The 27,281-nt window shown below is 39.4% G+C and overlaps 1 protein-coding gene and 1 long non-coding RNA gene across 2 annotated transcripts in view; one reads left to right on the forward strand and one right to left on the reverse strand.

Moving 5' to 3' along the window:
* The first annotated feature begins 11 nt into the window (after positions 1–11).
* LOC144526620 (uncharacterized) lies at positions 12–2,255 on the forward strand. Its single transcript, XR_013502765.1, has 3 exons — positions 12–246; positions 454–549; positions 1,745–2,255. It is a non-coding gene; the product is annotated as an uncharacterized LOC144526620 (long non-coding RNA).
* A 504-nt stretch (positions 2,256–2,759) lies between these two features.
* The window catches only part of insra (insulin receptor a), a 72,121-nt gene continuing 47,599 nt past the window's right edge, over positions 2,760–27,281 (reverse strand). Inside the window, exons 4-21 of the mRNA XM_078264192.1 lie at positions 25,286–25,425; positions 24,108–24,252; positions 23,557–23,771; positions 22,041–22,167; positions 20,639–20,892; positions 16,668–16,835; positions 15,258–15,456; positions 14,436–14,722; positions 13,233–13,372; positions 12,450–12,609; positions 11,806–11,905; positions 11,641–11,708; positions 10,438–10,667; positions 10,024–10,134; positions 8,237–8,396; positions 7,500–7,629; positions 6,769–6,903; positions 2,760–4,373 (exon numbers count right to left, since the gene is read on the reverse strand). Of these exons, the coding sequence (XP_078120318.1) occupies positions 4,016–4,373; positions 6,769–6,903; positions 7,500–7,629; positions 8,237–8,396; positions 10,024–10,134; positions 10,438–10,667; positions 11,641–11,708; positions 11,806–11,905; positions 12,450–12,609; positions 13,233–13,372; positions 14,436–14,722; positions 15,258–15,456; positions 16,668–16,835; positions 20,639–20,892; positions 22,041–22,167; positions 23,557–23,771; positions 24,108–24,252; positions 25,286–25,425 (3,127 nt within the window). The 3' untranslated portion in view covers positions 2,760–4,015. The remainder of the gene's footprint in view (positions 4,374–6,768; positions 6,904–7,499; positions 7,630–8,236; positions 8,397–10,023; positions 10,135–10,437; positions 10,668–11,640; positions 11,709–11,805; positions 11,906–12,449; positions 12,610–13,232; positions 13,373–14,435; positions 14,723–15,257; positions 15,457–16,667; positions 16,836–20,638; positions 20,893–22,040; positions 22,168–23,556; positions 23,772–24,107; positions 24,253–25,285; positions 25,426–27,281) is intronic.

Consider the following 27,281-nt stretch of genomic DNA (forward strand, 5'->3'; position numbering starts at 1 on the left):
TGGATGAGCCCTCCTTCCCTCTCTATTGTGGAAATCGTCGGTTCAGTGCAACCAACACATTCCGCAAGTTCATCTAGCAAGACTGACAGCATTTTCGCTCCGTCTTTAAATTAATGCAGAGATGAGATTATATATGCCAGGGTGGAAATCATTTGGTGTGAAAACTGAAATGCTTTTTATTTTTCCAAATATAAACTTTTTTTTTTTTGTATGCAACAACAGAGGATTACGCAGATAGGAGCTCAGGTAATTTGTATAAAATGTAATTTTCACCACGCATTTATTTTAGCTAATTGAACTGGTTTAAGGGTGTGTATTTGGTAAGCTACAAGTCAGTTTTATAGCTACTATTATCAGAATATGTGTAAGAAATTAAACTAGCAGGTAGTTTACTGTATTACATAAATAGAATGTTCACTGTCCTTGCTAATTACTTACCTTACTTTGTTTCAGGGTGTATTTTGTGATCCAGACAGGTGGTACTGTATTAAGAGCAGAGGTGGTCAATGCTCAGCAAGAGAAAAGTCACTATACTAAATGGACCTTGTGGTGAGAATACTTTGTCAACTACTGTTTCCAATGTCAATAATAAACTTTCAATCTCAATTTTTTATTCAACGTGGACAAGAAGTCCTTAAAGTGCTCAGAAAAGCATTTGGACATATATAATTCCATTATTATGGACACAATTGGGTGATTCCACCTGCTGTGGAAGATTGTGTGCTACAATTAAAAGCTCCTGAACAGCTACGGAGTTGTACTTTTTTAGAGAATGTTTTGTCAACCAAAATCCCTACACTTTGCAAGACATGCACCTCCTTCACTTTGTTTTTGTTACATGACTGGATTAATGTGGAGTAGTATAGTCATTCACTTGTATTATTGCATATCAGGTACATACTTTGATAGAGGTTGCATTTAGTGATCCCCAGACAGACTGAGATGTGGAAATGAGGCCCTGACTTTACCTAGACTGCACTGGGCAGGTGAAACCAGGGCCACCATAGCCAAGATTATTTTTTAGAAACAATGAGGTCACAAATCCCTCCTAACACATCCCTATCCTCTCTCAAAACATTTAGACCAGAAACCAAAAAGAAGATATCATGTATATTTAAATATGTGGATTTTTCATGTTCAGTTTGAGTGTTTAGTTCAGTTGAAGGAAAGGTTAAAGGTGCAGTAGGTAAGACTTAGGTTAGGTAACTAACTTTCTGTCATATTTGCTGAAACTGACCCTATGTTCGAGTAGAACTACATGAAGCAGGTAATTTAAAAAAAAAATCTGGCTCCTCTGGCTCCACCTACAGCCTGCAGTGTGATTTGCAAAAATCCACAGCTCCCTGTTCTGATGCACCAATCAGGGCCAGGGGGGGGTGTCTAACTGTGTGTCAATTACTGCTCATGTATTAATTCTCCCTTGTGGGGGAGGGGCTTAGGAGACTGTTTTGGGCTTTAGCAGAAAGGGGGAGGGACCGAGAAGTTGTTGATGTTCAAATATTTTGGCTAAGTCCTGGATCTTCGCAATCCTACCTACAGCACCTTTAATATTGTTTTTCCAAGTATGTCTTAAAACAATACTTGCATGCCTAGTTATTTGTCTCGACTGTAAGAGATAGTGGGACAACATCCAGTCCTCATATGCAAACAAATAATTTTTTTAAGTTTTAAAGATAATGAGGCTTTAACAGTCTTAATTAATTAAATAAAATTCCCTATTTATGTTTCTATTTCTCCACTGCAGCTCAGCCAGAAAACACTGTCCAGGGAAACACAAAGGGGACACTTTTCCCCTTACACAAATACATATGGGCATTTGTGTATTCTAGTAACACGTTAGTCACCATTATTACAGTTTTAGTGGTGATCATACTTTCATCTAGACTCCCTTTACATTATAGTGTTGAAACATTTCACATTATGCTTTGTCATTGAACTTTGTATATATTCAATGATGTGCAGAAATAAAACTTTTGTCAAAAGTGCAAAGCTTGTATGTCAGCACATTTCATTGTTGTCCAGTAGGTGGCATCATTGCACTAAACCTAATACATTAAAGCCTGAACCGTGGCACAGCCATCCAGCGTTATAACCAATTACAGTTGACACCCTCATTACAGCACACATGGCATTTAATATTTTTTGCAATTTGATAAATGCTTTTGATTAATGCCGACAGATGTGATAAGTCACTACTATCAGCATATATATTGTCAGACACACACATGGGGAATTGCTGTACATAAACATTTCTAGACTGCATTTTATTTATTTTTCTTAGTTGTTGTATTTGTTTCTTTAGTTATAGTTCTTTATCATATTTATAATTATTGCAATTCAGGAAATGTCTACTCAGAATTTAATGTCATTATCATCATCTGTAAAGCATCCGTATGTAAAAAGTAAAATATCCTGTCTCAGTGTATATATATATACCTTCATAAAAACTCTAAAATAACCAAATTTGAGGGCCAAAAGTACTTGATCATGTAGTGTTGAGTGGTTGTGTAAAAAATAAATATCTACCAAAGGATTCTTCTTTTATTTGTAATGGCCTCAAAAATCCAATCTCACTCAGGCTCTAGTTTGTATGTAAATTGAGTTGAGTGTGTGTACATCATATTTACTGTATGCCTGGCTATGTCTGGCTCTGTTGGAAATAAACTCTTACCTCTCCATACTCTCCTCACTGAGATAAAAGCACAACTTCCCTTTATATACACACATGACAATCTCAGTACTTACTGAAGAAACAGCACTGTTTGGAAAAACATGTATTAACAGAATGGAAAATAACAGAAGCACTGCCGGAGCCTCTTCATGAATGCACCTTGCTGCGTTATTTACAGCACTATTTTATTTGATCTTGATATGACGGGCAGACATCTTAAGCTGAAGACGCCAAACACTCCTCCCGGGCATCGTGCTGTTGGTTGATCATGAGTCCAAAAAAGCTAATTAGTATGATATCTGGATTAGAAAAAATAAACATAAGAGACTAACATGTAAAAACATTTTCTATGACTGGAAATACCTCAAGAATGACAAAATATCAGCTATGTACAAAAACATCAACAATATATTTATATATATATTTTTTATCTGCTATACCCACTAAAATATACCAAAGAAGCAGCTATTGGTCAATCTGAGGAATTCATTCACCAACATGTTTTTGAAAACAGTTTAAATATCCTTCAGCTGTAAATGTGAAAACTCAAAAAAAAGGAAAAGAAAGAAACGTAAATACATTTTAAAATATATAACCCAACAGAAGTCCTGTGTTTATCCTGTGTGCCATTTTGGAATACTGCAATGTGTGAGGAGGTAAGCCACTTCAACCAGCTTCTCCAATGGATGAGTTTGTTCGAGGATGGACCATCTTTGATTATCCAACAGAGTTCCCAAAGTTTTTCATTTTCAGTTTGTCATCTGCTTGCGTACAAAGATTCAGACATCGTTCCATGACAACTGATGTACAGTTGGCCACAGACAAAGTAGAAGGGCACTTTTTTTCAATACTAAGCAACCCAGGGATGAAGCCTCTTGTTGAATTGGGGGAGAGTGACACAGTCTGGACTCAGGAAGGGACAGTGGGTTTAGCAGCCGTCTTGTTTGTCAAAAGTTTGTTTCACAGTTGAATCCATTATCCACCCAGTCTAGCACAAACTTGGCTATATATATATATATATATATATATATATATATATATATATATATATATATATATATATACACACACACACACACACAGAGTATATAAACTACAATCATGAACAAGAGAGACGCTGGAGGTTTGTCCATAAATACAAAAAAGTGTCTTCTGGCATACATGTGTGGACTTTCTGTAGTGTTTGTGGCATCTGAGAAGAAAAATAAGGTCCTGAGCTATGCACTGAAGGGCTCATGTAGAGAGAGTGTGATAAAAGTGTGATCTATATAAAATGACAACAAAAAACAAAAATATATTTAAATCTATAGCAATGACGTGACTGCGCGGGATGTGTACAGTATGTTAGGAGGGGCTGGACCGTGGTAGGGCCAGTATTCGTCCGTTGGTCTTTCCCCCGTTCATGTGTGTGAACGGGATGTGGTGCTCCTCGTAGCTGCCCCTCAGGCCCATGGAGGAGGCCTCATCCCTGTCCAAACACTGTTCCCTCTGTGAGTAGGACGATGGGTCCAGCGGGATGCTCTCCATGTTTTCCATGTCCAGGTCAAAGTCTTCGGTCTCGGGCGGCTTGTTCTCCTCACTGTAGAAGAAGGATAACTCCAGGAAGGAAGGATGCAGATCCTCACGTAGCATCTCGATGATTTCCTGGAACGCAGGACGCATCTTGGGGTTGTACTGCCAACACATCTGCATCAGGTTGTGTCTGGGTGAGGATACAGGGAGAGTGAGATCAGGGTTAAATGATACTGTAGTCTGAAAGTTTTGTTTACTATAGTTATTTCTTCCTTTCATAATGTACTTTTTTCTTGTTAACATAGTTGTCTGTCTGGTGTGGTTAGGAATACCTAATTTAAAGTGCCCATATTATGCTAATTTTCAGGTTCATAATTGTATTTTGAGGTTGTACCAGAATAGGTTTACATGGTTTCATTTTCAAAAAAACACCATATTTTTGTTGTACTGCACATTGCTGCAGCTCCTCTTTTCACCCTGTGTGTTCAGGTCTCTATTTTAGCTACAGAATGAGACATCCTACTTCTGTACCATCTTTGTTGGGATTCGCACATGCGCAGTAGCTAGGTAAGGATCACATCAGCTAGCTAGTTGTTTCTCTAACTTCAGTCAGTACAAGGCAGGATTAGCCGGGAGACTTCTTCTAAACGAGGGTACACTTCCAACTTTGCATGGAATACCTGCAGAACAGGGACATGTATTATGGACGGGGATTATGGTGAACTTGTGTGTGTTGTAGCAGTGTTTTGCCATTGAGAACGAGGGGGCTAACTGCTAGCATGGTTTAGCCCCCTCATTTCGGCTAGCGACGTAGAAAACACTGCAGATTTTGAACAGCTCACCCGGAGACTGAAGGCAGGTTACATTCAGAAACCTGTATCCCATTCAAAACAGCATGGATGTTTTTTTTTTCGAAGTTTGTATGCGTGTGGAAGCACCAGAGACACAAAATAACACCCAAAATCCCAGAAAAAGTGATTTTTTTTTCATAATATGGGCACTTTAAAGGTGCTGTAGGTAGGATTGTGAAGATCCAGGACTTAGCCAAAATATTTGAACATCAACAACTTCTCGGTCCCTCCCCCTTTCTGCTAAAGCCCAAAACAGTCTCCTAAGCCCCTCCCCCACAAGGGAGAATTAATACATGAGCAGTAATTGACACACAGTTAGACACCCCCGGCCCTGATTGGTGCATCTGAACAGGGAGCTGTGGATTTTTGCAAATCGCACTGCAGGCTGTAGGTGGAGCCAGAGGAGCCAGATTTTTTTTTAAATTACCTGCTTCATGTAGTTCTACTCGAACATAGGGTCAGTTTCAGCAAATATGACAAAGTTAGTTTTATAAGTCTTACCTACTGCACCTTTAATGCAACTTAACTGTAACTCTAGGATATGGCTAGTGATATTATATATTTTTAATACACAAATCCAATGAAAATTATTTTATCATACTAACAGGTATTTTCTGTGTAGCCAAGGCCTTATTTGTCTGTCCCACAGAGCTCCATTGTTGTCCAAAACTATTAAAAACACATCAGTAAGCCACACTGTTGCTGTACTGGGTGACTTGTTCCTTCATTATGATGAACCTGGGCACTGTAGTTTATTTTGAGTCAATCCCACATTTACACCATCCTGCTGCTGTAAATACACTAGAACACCAAATGTTTATTAATCCACAGCTACAAATATTCCCTCCAGAAAGCACACTTTTTAAAGTAACATTTGCTACAAACTACAGTGCCCAGCTGTTTCAGGAAATTACTTTGCCTTGTTTTATTTTTAACTAAACTGTACATTTGTTAGTAAGCTTAGTGCTGAGTGCCACAAACAGGTTTTAGGACTACTGGTTTTAATATTTTCATGGGATTCGTTGATCAGAAAAATACATCCCCAGCCCTGATCCCCTTGTACACTTAATATTTACTTATTATACTAAATCTTTGTACTTTATTCTGATATTGTCATCCTGTTTCTACATTTTGAAATTTTACTATTGCTACTACAGTCTACTCTGTTTGTACATGCAACATCTATTGCATGTCTGTCCACCCTGGCAGTTGCTGAAAGCTTCTTTTATTTTTTCTGTTTGTTGTACAGATTACAGCTGCAACTATTACTTTCATTATCGATTATTCTGCCGATTATGTTCTTGATCAGTCAATAATCGTTTGGCCTATAAAATGGCAAAAAACAGAGAAAGATTTCCCCTGTACTTTTTCACAGTTCAAATGTCTTGTTTTATCCAACCAACCATCCAAAACTCAAAGATATTCAGTTTACAATTATATATTGTGATATAAAACAGAGAGAAGCAGCACTTCCTCACATCTGAGAAGCTGGAATCAGAGAATTTTTGGCATTTTCTTAAAAAAATAGATGAATCAATCAAAATAGTTGCTGACTTATTTTCTGTTGATGCACTAATTGATATAACGACCAATTGTTGCAGCTCTAATGCAGATTGTAGATGTGCAACTTTGTGATTTGGAGAAATGTGAATAAACTGACAACTCAGGAAGTCTGAGATAATTTAACACTAAAACTCTTGTTTTCCCCAGTCCATATCTACTACTACTACTCACAGTCTGTCAGCGCAGTTGTCAGGCCGGTCCAGGAAGCCTCCGTCCATGACAAACTTGAGGACTTGCTCGTTAGACAGGCCCTGGTACGGCTGCTCGGCCAGCGTGCTGATCTCCCACAGCACAACCCCGAATGACCTGGCAAACAAGTTTAAGAAAGACAACAACAGCAACACAGGGAGAATGAGGACATGACAATTAGGCACCTGACAGAGTAATCTGTCTGTAAACACTTGCAGGGAACAGGTAGACTGAGGGCAGAGGCGGCGGCGGCGATGCTGGTAAACAACGGTGCATGAAAACAGGTTAGCTACACAATCATGTTCTGATCTCATATTTTAGAAATTGTAATGTGTTTACTGTTTGTTATTCTGGTGTGTGGGAGAAGCACTAAAAATGGACTCAACAGGAAAGTATTCACCTTTGGAAGATACAAATATATAAATAAATAAAATAATGTATTTGTGATGTAGGAAAAAAATTGTATTTTATCACTGAGTAAGCTACTACTGATGAGCTGACTTTTATTCTTTACTTGTATAATCTTCTAGGATGCTGTATGATAAATGAGAAAAAGTTTTGTGAATGTCCTCCACAAACCCTGATTTCTTAACATTTAATTCTCTTGTTTAAGATACTGCTTGACACCAGCTGTCACTCAACACCATGTTACAGTATACCATGTACAGCATCTACACCAACACACAAACCCAAAATCAGAGGTTGTCACTGACCAGCAGTCAGAATTTGCAGTAAAGACTCCGTCCTTCAGAGACTCAGGTGCCATCCACCGGACGGGCAGCAGGCCCTTCCCTCCCTTCCTGTAGTAGTCCGTCTCGTAGATGTCTCTGGTCATTCCAAAGTCTGGGAGGTGAAGATGATTTTTATTAGTTGCATTCACTGATGTGTACACTTTTTATGCTTAAAGGGCTTAATACATTTTAATGTAATTTAAGACCCACTTATTCCCTAATGCTTTTCAGTGTCACTCTATTCAGGTTGTAATCTATTGGATTATTTTATTGACCTTGTGAAGCACTCCACAATGACGGGTTTTATGTTGAAGATGTTGAATAAATACATCTAAATTAATTTGACTTGAATGCTGTTGTTGAGGTTAGCCGGTTTGGTTCTCTTGCCTGTTCTGCACAAATTATGTAATGTACGGTTTAATTATATATGGGTTATAATTGTTACGTTCAAATTTGAAGCTACAGAGGGGCTGCATAGACAGGATAGTAAATTAATGCATCCAGTAAACGCATCTCGGCAACCATTTGCTCTACACTGGAAAAGAAGACACCTAGTGTACACACTACAGTAACAATATTAAATTGACCTGTATCTCAAAAATGGCTCCTATGTGGGTAAATATCAATTTCAAATTATATATGCTGTCACAGTGATGTAAGTAGCAGCATGCATTGTTGTCTGCCATTGTTGTCAAAAACTCTTTTGTGCTAAAACTCACCTCCTATTTTGACGGTAAGATCGTGAGCTACCATGCAGTTTCTGGCTGCCAGGTCTCTGTGGACAAACTTCTTAGCGTTAAGGTAAGCCATGCCGTCCGCGATCTCAGCGGCCATTTGGATCATCTCCTTTAGAGTGGGCGGTGGACGCCCGGGGTTGTTCTGAGGGAAACAAGACAGATTTTCAATATCTGATCTGCTAACACAGAGATTCACACATGCTTTCATGTCAGCAACTCATGTTTTGCTACCCAACCTAGGTTTTAATCATAGACTGTTAATTAGTGTACAGAGCATGTGTGACGTCACCCATTGGTTTGTGGAGATCTGCTATGAGTCGTCAAGTTTGCCATTACGGGTGCAGCCATCCTGGTTGTGGATGTGACGATTTTAGACAAGAGGGAAGCGTGAGGGAGGAGCCCTTACACTCCACGTTACGTAACACACTTTCACTGGCAATCACATCATAGCCACGCCCTAAAACACCCCCCGTTTTATCGCAGACTTTAAAATCAACGAGACCATAATTTAAAAAATGAACATCATTCTGTGTTGCAGAGGACTTAAAACTACCGATTGAGACCATAAACTCATTATGAAAATGTTTACTGAGGTAATAAATCAAGTGAGAAGTGGGACACTTTCTCATAGGCTTCTACAGAAACCGACCTCCTTTTGCAACCGCACGTCTCGCCCCCTGCTGGAATTCAGATAGAATGCAGGTTTAAGGCACTTCCGCATTTGCCGCACTTCGCCGAACCGGATGCATTGTCCATTAATATACAGTCTATGGTTTTAATACTTAAATACTTGTTACTTCTTAGATCCCACAGCATAAAGAAAAATAATCAGGTTTATTATAACCAAAAGTTAATTATTACACTTGACTTGACACAACAGCTTAGTAGCAAGTTTTTTCAGTCAGTTTGGAGGCCTGCTGTTCATCTCCAAACAAGCCTGTGTGATGTTTTCTGATTGACTGACTGGCTGGCTGACTTTAGTGCTAACTGCTAAACTCCTTTGTCCAACTGCTTAGTCCTTCGTCCTCCTATTCCAATCCAAGTGCCATCTGTTTATTTACACACTTCAGAAGTTGACACTTATCAAAAGTAAAATCAATGTGGAATTTAGTTATTGTGCAACGATAATTGAAACGGTATAGCAGCTTCAGTTATTGTGTTAACGCCACACAAATAGATCCATATTTAGCCACACAGTTTCTTGTCTACTACTACTATTACATTTGGTAGATGTGATTTAGTCCTGAATCCACAACAATCTGTCTAGGAGGGAAACAGCAGATGGAGTGAAATGTGTCAGCAGAAAAGTAACTCTACTTAATGTGTTAACTGCCAGTTAATTTAAACTGTTTATACATCTGTTGTGAGGATAGAAGTTGAGGAACCACTGCGCTTTTACATGTAAAGTAAGTTAAGTAAAGTGTATTTATATAGCACCTTTCAAGTGCATATTAGTGCCAAAGCAGATCCTAACTTATCTTAGGGTGAGTCAGTGTGTGTGTGTGTTTGTGTGTGTGTGTGTGTGTGTGTGTGTGTGTGTGTGTGTAAACCACTGATAGTTGAGAAATACTGATTAAAAAAAATGCAACAAATGACTACTGCACCATTTATCTACATAAAAGAAGTGAAAAGAAAAAGAAGCGCATGGCAGAAGATAAGAGTACTTCTGCTTGTATACTGTTGCAAGGTCACTAAACCCAAACCAAATATGAGCATATCTCAAACACTTGGGTTTGTGATTCAGGGGGTGAGTGTTGTAATCTCATTACCTCAGCGTCCGGTCGTAGAGAGCGCAGAAAGCTCTTCAGGTCTCCGTGGGTCATCAGCTCCATCACCACCAGGGTGGGCTGGCCTTTAGACACAACGCCCAGCAGACGCACCTGGGAGACATGGAGGAATTTCAATACACAGTATAGTCTGGTTTGAATACATGTGGAATTATCTGACAGACAACTGGCAGTTAAATGTGGGACAGGTCTGGTATTTGGCCATGATGGGACATTTAGTACTTACTTTTCTAGATCGGTACTGTGTCTTATTATTGACAGTTAAAACATTCCGGTGGGGTTCATAGATTCAAACCCTACCCAGCACTTTTACACATTGTCAGTAACAAAAACTGACACAATAATGCCTCGTGTTTATGTACAAGGCAAGTTTCAGAAAATGTTGTCTCTCCTTACCACATGGTGGCAGCTGAAGGCCTTCATGACCGAGGCCTCGTTCAGGAACTCAATTCTCTCTCTCAGGCTGGCCGACTCGTTCACCGTCTTCACCGCTACGTGCATGTCCCCCTCGCCCTTGATGATGTCCTTGGCGATGCCCTCGTAGACCATGCCGAAGGAGCCCTGACCCAGTTCCCTCAAAATGTGGATCTTGTCTCTGCCCACTTCCCACTCGTCCTCCTCATACACTGCAGGCAAAATTAACAGGAACATGTTACACATGCAACTTATAATGACTGAGTTCACATGCACATAAGAAAGCCAGCCAAGTTAGTTAATAATGTGATAATGCAGTTCATCAGTAGTCAGATTTCTCTTCTATTCCCCTGCATCTTTCAAAGCCTTATTTTTATGTAAATTAAATGTTAAAAAGAAAATCTGGTTAATATTACGTTGTGCTGCAGCTTGAAGAGATTTTGGGCATTTTTCTTTTTTACTAACGAAGTTGAGCAGAGCAAAAATATTTACTCACTGACTTTATCAAACCATTTGCCAAATAATACGAGAGAAATCTACCTGTCTAAACAGAATTTCTTTCAGGAAAAATTACATTTTTCATTCACAAAGTTTCAGAAATAGGGTTACTCCTGAAATCTGGGAATAATCACATTCCCTAAGTGCATGTAAAGACATTAAAAGCAGACAGTTAAGAGTAAAAACAAGGAACGTATCACAATTACCAGTGTTAAAATGTAATAAAGTGATTTAAGACAATTTATAAATCTCTGCACCTGAACTTATTTGTAAATAGTGACCATGACCTTTCTTGTTACTGTATTGGAGACGACTGCTTTGAAATGATCTTTAATTCACTGTGATAGAAAGAAGCAGTGACTGTGGTGAACAGAGGGTTTACAGTGGAGATGTATTTGCCAGGTGTGTGTTACTGAAAAAGGTCTTTTCATAAACTTGCTTACTGCTGTTTTCCCTATCAGCAATCTCTACCAGCATCAGAAACTTGTAGGACAAAACACAAGCAGCCCAAGATGACCAATCACAGTTCTTGTGGTCCCCATATAGTACCTCCTTAGCTACTGTAGCTCAGAGGTGTAGGTATATTTTTGAGTAAAGCGCCATAAACCCATAAAATCAAAATTATGAAAGTTAAAAAATAAAAAAGTCAGCTTCTATTGATTGAAATGGCTGAAACCCTTTACTTACTGTCATTAGCACTGAGATACTCTGGGTTTGAAGAGGCATAGATGGGACCACTAGGTCCTTGAGTTTGACTAGAAGGAAAAAGAGATAAGTATTTAATAAAAACAGACAATACAAAATAATTTGAAAATGAGCAACAGTATTGAACAGAATGTGCTGATTGCGTACTTCTTCCTGAACATGACGAATCCTGCCACGGCCACAAAGAGCAACAGGACAAAGCAGATGATCGGTCCAATAATGATCTTCACAACGTAGAGCGGATCGCCTGTTCAAGACATCCGGCCATAGACAGAGAGTCACATTTCAGGTGAAGAACAAAAACAAGCTCTTATGAAACCCACACATTAAACTGCAGCTAGGATCAATGTGCAGCTCTGTGAAGATTATCTGCTTCAAGTACAATTGGTAGCATCTTTTGATCTTGACATAAAGGTTAAGAGGACTAAGTCACACGAGGCTTCTGCAAGGAGCTGCTCAGAGCTGGAAATAAATTAGATAAATAGAGTGGTGGTAAACCAGCTCTAAAAACCAAAAAATAAGTAGAAGTTAATTATTAGGGAAACAATTTTGATGATGTGAAGTTTAATTGTCAGTAGCTTTCCAAAGTTGCTGTTTGAGTGACATCCAATGTCACACTGTGTACTGTTAGTATAAAATGGTAAAGTATGTTGATGTTTTTGTGTACTACCTGCTAAAACAGTATGATTATTAGTATGTGGGACATTCTGTATAGAATCTGAATGTTGTATGGATTTGGAACACAGCTCAAGTTTTGTCTTGGTTTGTCTTCATGGCAAATGGACACTTACTTGAATCCTGGATGTAGAAGTACGTGGGTTCGGTCCAGGATCCGTTCCCGGCCAGCGAGGTGGCCCGGATCCTCACCGTGTAGTTCCCAGGATGCATCACTTTCAGCTTGCAGCCCCGGGTATCTCTGTACATGTTCCTTGACACGCAGTAGTGCAGCTCCTGCAGAAGACCAATGCTGAGGTTTAGGCAGTGGACAACAAACGAGGAACAGCAAATGGCTGCTTCATCATTTCTATGTTTAAAATAACGTTTTGACTCATTGTATAGGATAGCGTTTCATGTTTTAGTGTTTCCCCTGTAGGAATATCTGAGTTGTTTTTTAATGTTTTCCACAGTAAATAACAGTCTGCAGCATCAGCCAGATGTTTTGTAGACCTGTCCCCATAGCAACTAAAACATGGTGCAACACTAAAATTACATTTTTATTAAGTTTAGCAACCAAATGACATTAGGGAGGCCCCAAGGCCAAATTTCGAAATCCAAGTCAAGTAATAAGTATTGCCTCTCTTATTTGTCGGTCCTGCATGAATAGTTTTAAGATGGATACATTTAATTTGGTTCTCAGGTAAATTGTCTTTCATTAGTAACTCATGCTCTTGTGTTCAATGAGAAAGGGAAATATAAACAGTGCTTTCTGAGTACGAATGAGCGTATGTTTATGTGTTGTGGTGAACTCACAGTGAACTAATGTACCCAGTGAGTGACCCAACGAGAGTGTGTGTGTGTGTGTGTGTGTGTGTGTGTGTGTGTGTGTGGGGGGAAGAGAGAATGCGTGTCTTCACCTCTGTGTCTCCCAGCCTCTTGTAGTTGACCTCGTACAGGATGATCATACCATTTGGAGACACCGGTTCCTGCCACGTGACATGCACTGCATTTTCTGCCACCTCGTATCTGATGGGACCCTCGATGTCATCAGCTTTGTCTGCGGAGAACAAAGTCACGTGGTTTCATGAATCATATTTCTATTAAAACTCAGGGTTGTTTGGCGTAAATAGGTGAGATGTAGAGGCATCCAGCTGGCCTAATGGTCTCTCTCTCTCTCGCTCTCTCTTTCTCGGCGTCCTGTCTGTCTTTACACTGTCCTCTGTTAAACAAACGCCAAACTGCCAAAAAGCTAAATCATTATCAAAAAAATAAAAATAAATATATATATATATAATTACCTCTATAATTTAACGTAGTTCTTTTTGAAACAGGCAGTTGATGACAAGTTTAAAATTAAAAAAAATCTGGGAGTTTACCAGACCTCTGTATCTCACTTTTCATCTCTGCTTGAGGACACATTAGAACACACCCGAATCGCCAACTGAATTGTTGGTGGACAAGTTGCATTGTGAATAAACAAGTTGTTTGTTGCCAAACAAACAGATCAGAATCTTTAAGATGTGAGTTTTTATTTTTTTATTTACCAAGATTCAGAGGAGGAACAATCTGTGATAGAGAGGGGATAAAAAGCCACACATTTTGAGAGCTTCGGAGCTACAGTCGATTCAAATCACCAACATCTCTAGGCTAAGGCAGCTACGACCCTCTTGATGGTGATGTGGTTTTATTACATAGACCCACACTCTCCCTCTCCTTAGAAACAGTTACAAAGCAGGATTTATGCTTCTGCGTTAAATCCACGCTGTAGGTATGTACATAAGTACATGTAGATACGGACCCTAAGCCGAACCCTACGCCGAAGCCTGACGTGCACCTCTCAAAAAATGTAACTACACATCGCGGTGATGCAGACTTTGTTTCTCTGTCTATGCCTCCAGAGCCAGTACTCGCTCTGAAACTAAACCCCGTCACTCTCTCACTCGCTCTACCACACACTCCCCTGCATACACACATGCCGGCTCTGCTATTCTCTTAAAGAGATGCGCTAGAGCGATGCAGACACCAGCGCACAAGTATAAACCTCAGGCTACTTACGTAGGCTACGGCGTAAGCTCTGCGTAGAGCCCCCACAGAAGCATTCATCTCGCTTAACTCCGTACCTTCAGGCATTGTGCGGGCGCTGACATACGCTGCCATGCTGCAGCGGGCTGGGTCGGTCAGGTGGTTGCAGGCGTGGACCTCAATCTGGTAGCTGGTGAAGTGGCGCAGGCCGGAAATGACAGTGGACTCCTTGGCGTGGGCGTGGACGGTAACCACTGTCTTTGTGCTTTCAAAGGTTTCCTCGTCCTCGGGGATGCCTGTGCCCTGGGGAGGGCTGGGGGCGGTGGTGAGGAAGGGTTGTGTTCGGTTGGCGATGCCCACCACAGAGCGTCGCTCTCTTGAGCGTCTAAACAAGGCAAGGCAAGTTTTTAAGTTTTAAAAACAGCATTGGACATTCAGAGGATAGAAGCAAAATAAAAAAAAAATGAAAAAAGAATTAGATAATGGAGATTGCAGGGAGCAGTAGTTGGAGCCACAATGATAAAAAAAGGAGTTAAACTGCCAGTATTCTCCATGAGAACTGCTTATCGGATACAGTGTCTGACACTAAGTTTTAGCTGAGTCCCTGGTACTCCAGTAACACTTAAATACAACATTATAGAAGAATTTAGTAACATTATTAGAAATAGTCCAAATACTCATACTGCTTTTTCATGAAAGTGCTCAGCATGATACAAATACCAAACAAAAGATGGTGCATGAGAGATTTAATTATTTGTGTGGGAAGCTAAACTGAAAGCTATGTTGAACTGGATCGAGTTTGACAACATGAACACAAAGAAAAGAAATGCCTTTCTGATTTAATCCAACTTGACTCAAACCCAAAGTTAAGTAACCCTACAGTTTTCTTACATTTAATTTTTTTAAAAATGTTGTCTTACTTGATCTCAAAGACTTCATTGTGGAGATAATTCTCAAAGGTTTTGCGGTACTCTGAGTCCTCTTTCTCCTTCTTCAGCTCCTTGTCGGTTTTGGGGCAGGCGCAGCATCGTGTCCCCGGGCCCTGCTCCTCCGTCTGGTTCCATTTCTGCTCCTCGTCACTGTCAACCTGAGTGGGCACTCGTGACGGCAACTTCATCCCTGGTGAAATGGAGTCAGATATGCCAACCAGAGAAAAAAAGATACAGTCAGACAGAATGGAATGACTGTTGCGACAAAAACATAACTCAGTTATATGCAAAAGTATCCAAGTACACAGTCCTTACACACACACACACACACACGCTCAGACACACACACACACACACACGCACGTGCGCACACACACGCACGCACGCCTGAGGGGCATGTCTATCATTGGCATCCCCTGGTCTTCACCCTCTCTACTGGAGATAAATTACCAGTGACACAACTTCCCCGCAGACTCCCATCTCTCCAGATGTGTGGGAGTTATGGGAGTTTAAAAGAGGTAAGTTTGGGCTCTGTTGTGTGCTGACAAAGAAGGGCACTGATGGCAGGGAATCCACGTAGGTCAGGCTGTGACAGGAATAACCCAGCTGAACTTTGCCTGAACCCGAGCCGGAGTGAGAGGAAGATCCTGATGTCCTAGTGCCAGGTTTTACATAGTTTAAGCGACATAATACTACGCAAACAAACGATTCAACTTAATTGCACTTTATTTTCTTGCTCGGTGGGTACAGAGTAGCACTCGGTTCAATTCACAAGGGGTCACTGTGCTTAAAATGTTCTCAAAGATAAAACAAATTCTACAGATGCTTTTCTGCTGTACTTTTTCGGTCCATTCTGCTGAGAGTGAGACACTATGAACAGTGTGTTTTAGACATATTTCTGTTGTCATTTGGACATTTTAACTCCAGCTTTAGTGATTTTAATGTTTTCATTTAATTAAAAATATGACTCTTTGGGTTAAGAAAATTCTGCCAGGGCTTCTACAGCTAATGAAAAATGAAAAAAGGGGAAGATGTGTTGACTTTAGGTATGTCAGTCTTGATAATGTTTTATGTACATGAAGTAAGCAAAGCCTCATTGATTGATTGTGTACTTCTGTTTTGTTAATTTGTAAATAATGTGGATCGCTATTTATATTTGGAAAATCTAAAATAAAATCTTGATATGATTACTCATCAAGTAGATTCAGATCACAGTCATCACAGAGTGTCCTGGGAGCAGACAGGAGCAACTTGAAGTAGCCAAGAGCTTTTTGAGAAGAGCTCTTCTGCCAATGTAAAGATTGCTAAAGACATTCTTTCTCTCTCTCGCTCTCAGACACATAAAACCACAAACACAGAAGCAGACACAACAACAGGCTGACGATAAACAATGTGGCTCACCCTTTTGACAGTAGTCAAACTTGTAAAGCTCGCTGGCTTCAGGCTGGCGCTGGCAGAAGACCAGGTAGTGAGTGATGTTGCCGTTGGGGTCGTTGGGAGGTTTCCACTTGAGGATGATCTGGGAGGAAGAGTTGGACGACGAAATGGGGTCCAGTGGGACTGAGGGTTCTGGGGAGACGTCACACAAATACAGAGGTTTAACAAGTAATAAGGGCCTCTTAAAGCATACTTTTGTTTGTTTATCCATCAATCCCTGTATTTGTCTCTGAAGGGCAGCTGGTTGCTTAACAGTGACAACAAAAACATAAAACACAAAGCATAAATATCTTAAAAATACAAAGTAGAAATAAGTGAGAAAAAAGGTACACACATTAAAACAATGTAAAGGTTACATTATGAATACATCCACTCTGGTGTCAAATGTCAGCTGAGACACTTAAATGACCTACAATAACACTGAACGGGCAGCAGTGTAAACTGCAGCCTGAAAATGTTGACAAGCTAATATTCAGTAATAAAAAGGTCTTTGGTCAATTTATAAAAAAAAGAAAAGCCAGTATATTAAACCATGAGCTGATTGTACAGCTAAGTAAAGTAAGAATATTACATGTACTTCGACTGATCACAATACTGCAGTTAAGTGAGTTAAACATTTTTTTTATTTCACTACAGAAAACAACTTTTAGTCCTGAAACACAAAAGAATATCTAAGCGCTAGATCTAGAAAAATCCTGATACATTGGTGTCACACTTAGCTTATTTCTACAAATGAATCATTGGAAATTATTAAAGATAGCAGGGAAGAAGTACCCTTTCATTCTAATTTGCATTTCACGTTACAGTATAACTACTGAAACACACTTACTGGCAGGGTGTTGGCTCTGTGACCAACAGCTGCCTGCTCTGGGAATTCGCAGTTTTTGTTTATTACACTACTTGATATATATGTGTTTTTCTCTTGTACATCTGAGTGATTAAAATGAGTGCTGCATGTCCAAATTTTGTTTGTTTGTTTGCATTTTTAGTAGTACTTTCTGCACTCTGGCTAGCGCAGAAGAGAGCCTTGTTTTGTTTGTTGTAATATAAACAACAACAGAATTGTTTCACTTCTGGTTTTCAGTAGTTTTGGAAGGTGTGGTATTTTGAATATTTTAAAATGTGGCTGTGAGAAAATACATTTCAAATAATACTTGAAATGTAAGAAGTATTCTTATATAAAAATATAAGAAGTCAATTTAACATTCTCATTGAATTTTTTTTTTCTTACCCTTATTATAGAGCGATATAGAATTGCCTTAATTGATTTTTTACATCAGTTGTAACATGTTGACAATGTTTATATAACAGTGTTACATTCTACATACATATATGTTACAGGAAAATGTATTTTCAAGTTGCAAAAGAAACGTGACATATTTTTCTTTTCTTAATTCAATCCTACTTAGTGAACACAGATTAGCAGCACTAACACAGGAGGCATGATAAACATGAGTCACTGTGTGATTTGCAAAAGCAGGATGGGGTACCAAGTGCTTGTTGTTGGTGAGAATTAAATGCAGTTAAAAATGTCTTTTGCAGCTACATAATCATAGTTTTTTATCCTATTATACATCTAAATGTGCTTTGTGATCTCTGATTTGCATCAGATGTGGGCAGATGATGAAGTGCGTCTTCTGTGCTAGTACAAAAAGAGGTCACCAGCTACATGTGGCAGGAACACTTACTGGCATCACCGTACATCTGACTGTCTGGTGAGCAGTCTTTTGAGTTGATGTATGAATCAGATTTCCGAGTGGGAGGTAAATAAAAGACACTTTACATCTTAAAAGTGTCCTGGCCTGAAGTGGTTTAGGAGTTCTGAGAAGACCAAAAATATCATTGAACAAAGTGTTGACAATTGTACTTCATAAGAAAAGTGTGTGTGGAGGAGAACAACTGGGAGGAAGGTGTGGTGCGTTGGGATATCAAAAACCCGAGCTTCGTTGTCACAGTGCGATTGCGTTGTCTGCGTTTCATGACGATGCAACACACTGGTCCGACCACACTGTCCAGCAACAGCTTATTTGTAATAACAGCTTTGCCCTTCTGATGAGGTATGCTGGTTAGACATGACACAGACCAGGAACCCGGAGCGGTTGCTAGACGGACAGAAAACAACCCTCCCTTGACACGGCTGACTGACTGAGTGATGCGTCTCTGCTGGAGGCCTGTTTCGTGTGAGCGAGGGATGCCATGTTTGATGTGGTTTATCAGGAAGGAAGAGCACATTGTGTTAAAGGAAGCCGGTTAGACAGGTAATATTGACTGCGACAAACTCAAACTGCACACAACGCACACTGTGGGTGGCAAAGTACAATTAAGTACTGGAGAAGAGATTTATGATTGCTGTGTGACAGACTGATGCAGACACCTTGCACACAGTAGCACCCTGTTGGTCGGTGGCACCCCAGGCAGATCATGCCATCTGTCTTCCTCTTCCCTGTTCTTGTGCCAAGGACATTTTGGCAGCTGCCAGACTGACACACATAACACTGAGTCCACTAGTCAATGATAGTAACACCACAAGAAATGTGTATTCAAGTCAATCCTAAAAATACTTTAATTCTAGCACAGGAGAAGAAATAGACCTTTTCCTCTGCAGGAATTTCACGAGCCGTAACCTGGAGCTCCTAATAACCTCAACTTTTACTAACCTGTAAGGCTTTGAGGTTTGAGGTTCAACCTTGGGTTTCCACTGTTTGGAACATTTTTCATAAATGTCAATAAAAAAAAAACAATGCTTCAGGTAGCTGTTTCTTTTATACTTGCAAAAAGATATGTACTAAACATACATATGCAACCACAACTTCACTGTAAAATGTCAGGTATTTTGAATCAGAATACCACCTGTATACATAAACACACTTCTACACAGTGGTTAGCTTTTTCACTAACATTTAAGAGTCATTAATTGCATTCAATTAGAGGTGTTCCGATACCATTTTTTCCTTCCGGATACCGATTCCGATACCTAAACTTGTGCATCAGCCGATATCGAGTACCGATCTGATTCCAATGCATTAAAATATATACTGTATATTTATTTATTTATTTTTTAACAGCTGTATACCACTAACCATGTATGGATGTGATATGATTGCTATCATATCAAAATAAGTAAATACATCTAGAAATAAATAACAATTCCAAAAAACTGTGCATCCACAATTTAGTAAAATAAAAGACATTTTAAATAGTAAAGTAACAGTATAAACAGTAGCCAAACTTAAATTGGCAACACATCGCCGTTTCACTGGTGGGATTTTCCAGTGTAAATTATTGTGAAATTGTGGACATTTTGCTAACGTTAGCTCTGAGTAACATTACACTCCTTTTATCACTGACACAGCGCTGTGGAGATAGGACTGACAATACGATAATACACTCTGTTACACTCTCTGCGAACAGACCAAACCGGAAATTAATTCTTCATCCCTGTTAAAAAACAGTAGCTGCCAGTCCAACTTTCTGTGTAGGCTACTGTTTTTAGAGTGACAAAGAAGAATTAATTTCCAGTTTGGCCTGTTAATGAGCTAGCGGAGCGCTAACATTAGCAAACGGCTGTTTTATTCCAGTAAAACTACTAAAGTATAGTAGTTGATTTTCTTCGGGGCTAAGATGGGTTCATCTCGCCGATTTAGGCAGTATCGGAGGCTTTTTCCGATACTGGTATCGGTATTAGAACAACTCTACATTCAATGTCTCTGCGAATACCTGTAACTTAGATTTAGTGCCACCTCCTGAGAATTGCTGAAATTTAGGTTCAGGAACTTACAGTACAGTGGAAACTAAAGCAGAACCAGTGATAATAGCTACACATTAAGTTACAGGTTGTACAGACTGATTCCAAATCCAATAGACTGTTAAAATATATCAAGGGGGTGTAACTAAAGAACCAGTGAACAATACAAATCTCAATCAATCAGTCTTACTGGTGGCGTTGGTGCGAACATAGATGATCTCGCTCTTGGCTCCGTGGACCTGGTGCTCGTCAGAGGCTGAGAGCTGGGTTTTCACCATAATGGCGTACTGCGTCCAGGGCTTTAGTGGCAGGATGAGATGACCTGGTTCTAACTGCTCTTTGTCCCCCTCTGTGGCTCGACGAGGAGGGTCCACGTCAGCAATCACCCAGCTGTTGGAGCCGCAGGCGTCCTGCCCGTCAAACTCGGTTACGTTCTGAAAAGGTCTATTGTTGGGGAAAACAATAACAGTATACGAAAGAAACAATTGTTATATGTAGGCCTAAATTGTATTCCAGTTGAGAAAGGATATTGAGTTTCAGTGTGAGGATTAGTTTTACAGCAATTTATCATTGTATTTATCTGACCAGTCAGAGAGACCCTCAAAATGATGCTGGTTCAAAGGGAGGATATTTTCCTGATTGCAGTACTCTGTAGGTATTATTCATAAAAAAAGAAAAAAAAGAGTGAAGTGAAAAAAAAGTGGCAGCCCTACAAAGTACTGCAATTAGTACTGCAGGTTCAAACAAATGAGAGCTAACAAATAGTCTCTTCAAATTAATTCAAATGAAACCCATATAACCAAATTGATGTTTTTTTTTTTTTTATCACGAGATTAACGTTCTTTTTGGCCTTGCAAACTTTGTAGTTTTTTTCACATGCTGTTGCAACAACTAGTAACGTTAGAAAAACTACAACACCACACCGGACCTAGCTAGACCGGAAACAAAACAACAGGCACGCCGCACACACTTGTTTGGGCTTGCAAGCCGGCCAAAGAGTAGTAGGCTAACGCTACGTTTTGAGTGAATGGCGAGCGCGAGACGCCGAAACGGATGCTAATAAGATTCTGAATGGAAAGTTTACTTTTAAAAAGTTGCCAAGTGGTTCCATTGACAAGACCAAAGTGATCTGTGTGTTTTGTCGTTGTGAACTGAGCTATCGTCGCAGCACGTCCAGTCTGAAATACCACTTGATGGCCAAGCACACAGCTGATGAGAATTCTCCGCCCCCTCGTCAAACCAGGCGACAAAAGCACAAAGCAGGCCGATCCACTTTTCCATGTTAAGAGCATTAAAATGAGAAAAAATATGGGACAAAAAGAAATCAAGGGACATTTAGAATAGATAAAAAAATTGTGATTAATTGCGAGTTAACTATGACATTAATGCAATTAATCGCGATTAAATATTTTAATCGTTTGACAGCACTAATATATATATATATATATATATATATATATATATATATATATATATATATATATATATATATGTCTATACATCGCTTTCTTATCTATAAAGTACTTAAGCAGTTGAACACAATATTAGTCTGGCAGAGATCCAAGTCTGATTGTTAATGATGATTTACTTACGCTTCTTTGTAGAGCACCATGAAGCCCAGCAGGTCTCTGAAGTCTGGAGGCCAGAAGGGTTCCCACTTGACCATTATTTTATCGCTCATGGTTCGAATCTGGGTAAACTTCAACACATGGTTCTCACCTTGAAAAGACAATCAGTTAAAAGCAATAAACAGCAGGAAAAGCTCAAAGTAAAGCAAGAAATTATGTAAGTTTTTCCATCTGTGTTATAGAGAGATAATAGTCACATCTATTTACTGCCTCTCTCTTATGTCAGGCTAATAAAGGAAACATATCAAAACATATGAAAGAGAGATTATCCCCTTGTCTTAATCTATGCAGAAGTACAGTGAACTCATTTCTGCACCCCGTCTCTTAAAGGACAATTCCGGTCGATTTCAACACGTAGCTCTGTTGTTTGTAAATTTGGAGTCAGTAGCGAGAAAAACAAAAACAATCGGTGCTGCCTACACCGTGTTAGCTTCCTGCTAGCGTTAGCACCCAACAGGCTTAAACAGGGCAAGTTTTAAACTTGTTTTTAGCCTCTTAACATGTTCAAAATGTCATTAAAAGTGCCTAACCATGTGAAGAGATTCCTTCCGAGTGAACACAGTGAATCTGACTGCAGTAGATAAATGCATAAAAGTTGTGCTAATTCAGCTCTGTTTAGTTCAGGTGTTGAGACGGCAGTAAGACGAGTGGTTAGGGACCGTCTACAAACTACAACACAGAAAAGAGATACAACAAAAATATGTAGGCTATTAATTTAATGACTAAATAAGGTAGTGTCTCCAAACTTACCTCAATTATAACTTGTCTCCTGCTAAGTTGTACTACAGCACTTACTTTTAAAAAATAAGCATATGCCTATTTTTGAAAATATGTCTTTTCAGTGTTGTAGTTTGTAGACGGTCCCGAAGCACTCCTTGCAGTATCAACACCGGAACTAAACAGAGCTGAATTATCACAACTTTTATGCATTTCTTTCACATCTACTGCAGTCAGATTCACTGTGTTCACTCGGAAGGAATCACTTCACATGGTTAGGCACTTTTAATGACATTTTGAACATGTTAAGAGGCTAAAAACAAGTTTAAAACTTGCCCTGTTTAAGCCTGTTGGGTGCTAATGCTAGCAGGAGGATAACACGGTGTAGGCAGCACCGATTGTTTTTACTTTTCTCGCTACTGACAGCACTCCAAATTTAGAAACAACAGAGCTACGTGTTGGAATCGACCGGAATTCTCCTTTTATTTGAATCAAACATGTAATGTACGATGGAAAGGTCAAAAAACACCTATGTCACTGTGTTACCATGTTAACAGTTATTGGTGCTTTGCTCTTTTGGTTGGTCCTGTTTAATCAGTAAAAGGTACAGAATGCCGGAAGACATTTGCAAACAGAGGTACAGGAAATGACCATCATAACAATAATTATGACTATGTTTGCATCTGTACCAGGGCGGACTCTGGTGTTTTCTGTTGCCGTAGTAACTCCTGCAACAACTGACATGTCTTCAGGAGGTTCTTACATGAGGCCTGGTCTCCGTTGGTCTTGGAGGCGATGTCGTTCTTGACTTGCCGCTCTTTGGTCCCAGTCACTTCCTCCATCTTGCGGATCTCAGACATGCAGAGTTTGGAGTTGTAGTGGAAAAACATGCGTCCCTGCAGGATGGTCAGCTTGTGTTTGGACCAATCCCAGAGCTGCCGCAGGTTCTGGTTGTCCAGGGCATAGAATGAGTAATTCCTGGAAAACAACACACAAGATTGCATGAAACATATTATCATGAAACATATCACATTTAGCTGAGGATATTATTAAAAAGTAACAACAGAAAAGTATTTCAGCACGGTTAGCCTACAATTTGCATCGTATGCCTATCCTTTGCCATTTCTACTGTAAGTGTAGCCCATTGTGCTTGTCTGAATGAAGCCTCATATATGATTTGGGAACGTTTAATCAAAAACAGTTACCACATAAAGACATTTTGAAAAGGTCAGTCCTTCCGCTTTTAACTCATAATTACAGGAGGAGGCTCAGACATGGCGAGGATGAGATGAGGCTCAGAGGACGGAGTCTTACCCGATTTCCTGTTCCTCTCCACGAATAACACGGAGTTTGCGGAAAAAAGAGAGGGATACGAGGGCGTAGGAACGTCGCACTGTCAGGTAGCCAGTGATCTCCTCCAGCTGGCCCAGACTGGCCTCCAGTTCAGCTGCTATGTTGTCTACAGAAAAGCAAAAGACACAAGCCTTGAAGTGACTCCTGATTCTACAGCATACCTATTACAAAAGCTCCCAGGCAGCTGTTCTTGCTGTTTTCAATTTTTCACAGTTTTCTTTTATTTGCAAAATATTGATAATACATTTCCCCTATTTAGGCTGTTCTGACAAAAAAAAAATGTTACTTGTAATTTTCTAGGCAACTTTATTTTTTTTATTTTCAAATTATTTTGTGGTTTCTTCGACTGTATATTCTGCAGTGGTGCCAGACTTTGGTGTTGCCACTTCTATTGACGTTAATGGAGCGGGCATGGCAACTATAACTTCTTATCAGTGTTGTTTCACCTTTGACTAAAAAAAGTCCTTCCACAAAATAAAATAAAAGCATTATGTGATGTTGAATGATGTTTTTGATTTAAATGTGCACATTTGTTTTTCTTGTTATTGTTCTCTAAACCGACCGTGTCTCTGTCCAGCAGCTGCATATAGCTCAACTCAAGCCCCTGTTTGATCCAAGATAGCGGCTACACCAAGATGCATGACCAAACAGGGCAGGTCCGGCACATAAATCATGACGAAAGGCTGTAACGTAACATTTGCCATCATCAAAATAGCATCTCCCTCCCAGTCTGTTTCTTTTACACCTTCACAAGGATTATTTCTTACTAACATGGTTTTATCTCCAAATGAATGTCAGATGTCTCAACAGAGATATTGCTGGCTAACATTAGCTAAACAAAGTGCAAATGCTAACTTAGTTCATAGATGAACAAAGTAACAAGTACCGGTAAGTGATAGAGGTCCAGATTTATGGAGGCATATGAAATTTGGCAATTAGCACTGCCTCCTGACAATAATAGGAAACATTATTGAGAGAGCTGGCTGGTTAGCCCTCCTGAGTATTATTAAATATCATTAACAGTTTGATGGTTGGTTATTACTTATTAATAACAAAGATGCTCTATTACAATCAAATATTTTTTGTTGCTCTGTTGTATACTGTAACCTCATTCCATAAAATAAACCACAGACACTCACTTCCTCCCCGCAGGTTGATGACCAGGCTCCCGTTGAGAACTGTGCAGCCTCTCAAAGCCTGGGCAGCAGTGACTGAGTCCACAGTTTTTAAACCCATACATACCTTGGGACACAGCCCTGCACAAGGAGTGCAGTTGAGCCTATAGAACAAAATGGAAAAAAACACTGATTAGAAACAAATTTCAAGAAAATGTGTGCATGATAACAATGTGTGTTGGTGCTACAAATTACAACTTGAACATGTGTTTGAAGTCAAGGCGTAGTGTTGAACCAGTATTAGCAATGTCATGCACCGATGTCTTTTTGGCTAATTTGAGCAAAGTTTTTTACTAGGGCTGTCAATCGATTAAAAAATGTAATGTAATTAATTACATACTCTGTGATTAATTAATCGCATACATAATTAACAGTGCCTGAACCGATACTTTCCAAGAAAGTAAAAAAAGAAAAAAAAAGAAAAAAGGGTACTGAACAACAGTTGGTGACATTAAAGAACGGCTTGTTTATTGCTAAGGCCATATGGTCAAAATTAAATGTTTAATAATAATGTATAACAATAACAATAACTTATTTCACTAGTAAATTGCTGTTGAACGACAAAAACAACTACCAGATGGTAAAGGACATTTACAATAACTTCAAATGCGCCACGAGGCTGTAGTTTACAAGTTTCATTGAACGCACCGGCTGTGTTGTTTCTCCGACGGCAGCTACAGATTGTTACATACCGGTGTTGAATCCTCTACAGTAAAACACAGTCAAACTTTACACCGTTTAGCGTTAGCTGTCAGCATTGTAACCGTGTTTATCCAGCTACTAGCTAGCGGTAGGCTAACGTTAGCTGCTGTCGAGTATAGCGTTAACTAGCGTCACGTGCAGCAGCAGTGTTTGTGTTGCCTGTATGGTCTTCAGAGCATCAGAGAAAAGTTAGGTCTCTCTGGCCAAACACAGCTTACACTGCATAATAAAGCTGTTGCCTTTCATGCACTTGAAGCCAAAGTGGTGGCTCAAATATTGCCAGGGGTTCACTTCATTTCCTTCAAGTTAAACGTCAGCAGAATTTAACAGGGTTTCGCTTTTAGCTTGGTCTGCACCACTGGTGTCTGACTTGTCCGTCTCCATCCATCTTGCGATTTTAATGCCAGTTAACATCACTGCAGTAGGTCCGGTGTGCGGTTGTTTTCCCTGCATTTTTTATTTACATTTTATTTCAGTAACGGATGTGATTTAAAATGTAGCGAAGTACAATACTTCAAACAAAACATACTTAATTAAAAGTAAAAGTACAGATTTTAAAAACTACTTTAAAAAGTAGAATTACAGAAAAAAAAACTACTCAATTAGAGTCATGTGAGTAAATTGTAATTTGTTACTTTCCACCTCTGCACTTATGCTACACCTGTGCAATGTAGACAAAATGACATTATAAAATCATATAAAGATATATTATGATACTTCATATATTCAGTATGTAACAACTTTCTGTTGAAATAATATATGAATATATGAAATGATATAATTACTTTGTTTTATTAAGATTCATTTTTATTTAGTCTCTTTTTATTTGGTAATTACTACAATTTTTATTGTTAGAACGTTATGACTGCTGAATAAAAAGAACATATCTATATCACTGAGGACTAGGGGTCGACCGATAGTAGATTTTTAAAGCCCTATATAATAACGGTAGCTTGGAGCAGGAAAAAGAAAAATGGCTGATTTAATAGCTGATATCAATTTAGCTTTTCTTTCTTTTCTTAACAACAATGGCCGGGGTGCACTTCACTCCAGTGGGGCTGGATCTGCTCAGAGTCCCACTACAAACCTCTTGAGTGTGAATGTACAGTATTTAACTGCATGAATGTAAAGTTGCTACTTGTTTGAACAGAGATTAGGTCCTTGACAAACCCTCCGTGGATAAATAAAGGTTAAACAAACATGACTTTTCCTTGTCATCATTGTTGTCAGTGACAGACTGCCTGGACTATGCTGCTGC

Source organism: Sander vitreus, chromosome 12, assembly GCF_031162955.1.
Source record: "Sander vitreus isolate 19-12246 chromosome 12, sanVit1, whole genome shotgun sequence".
NCBI lineage: Eukaryota > Metazoa > Chordata > Actinopteri > Perciformes > Percidae > Sander > Sander vitreus.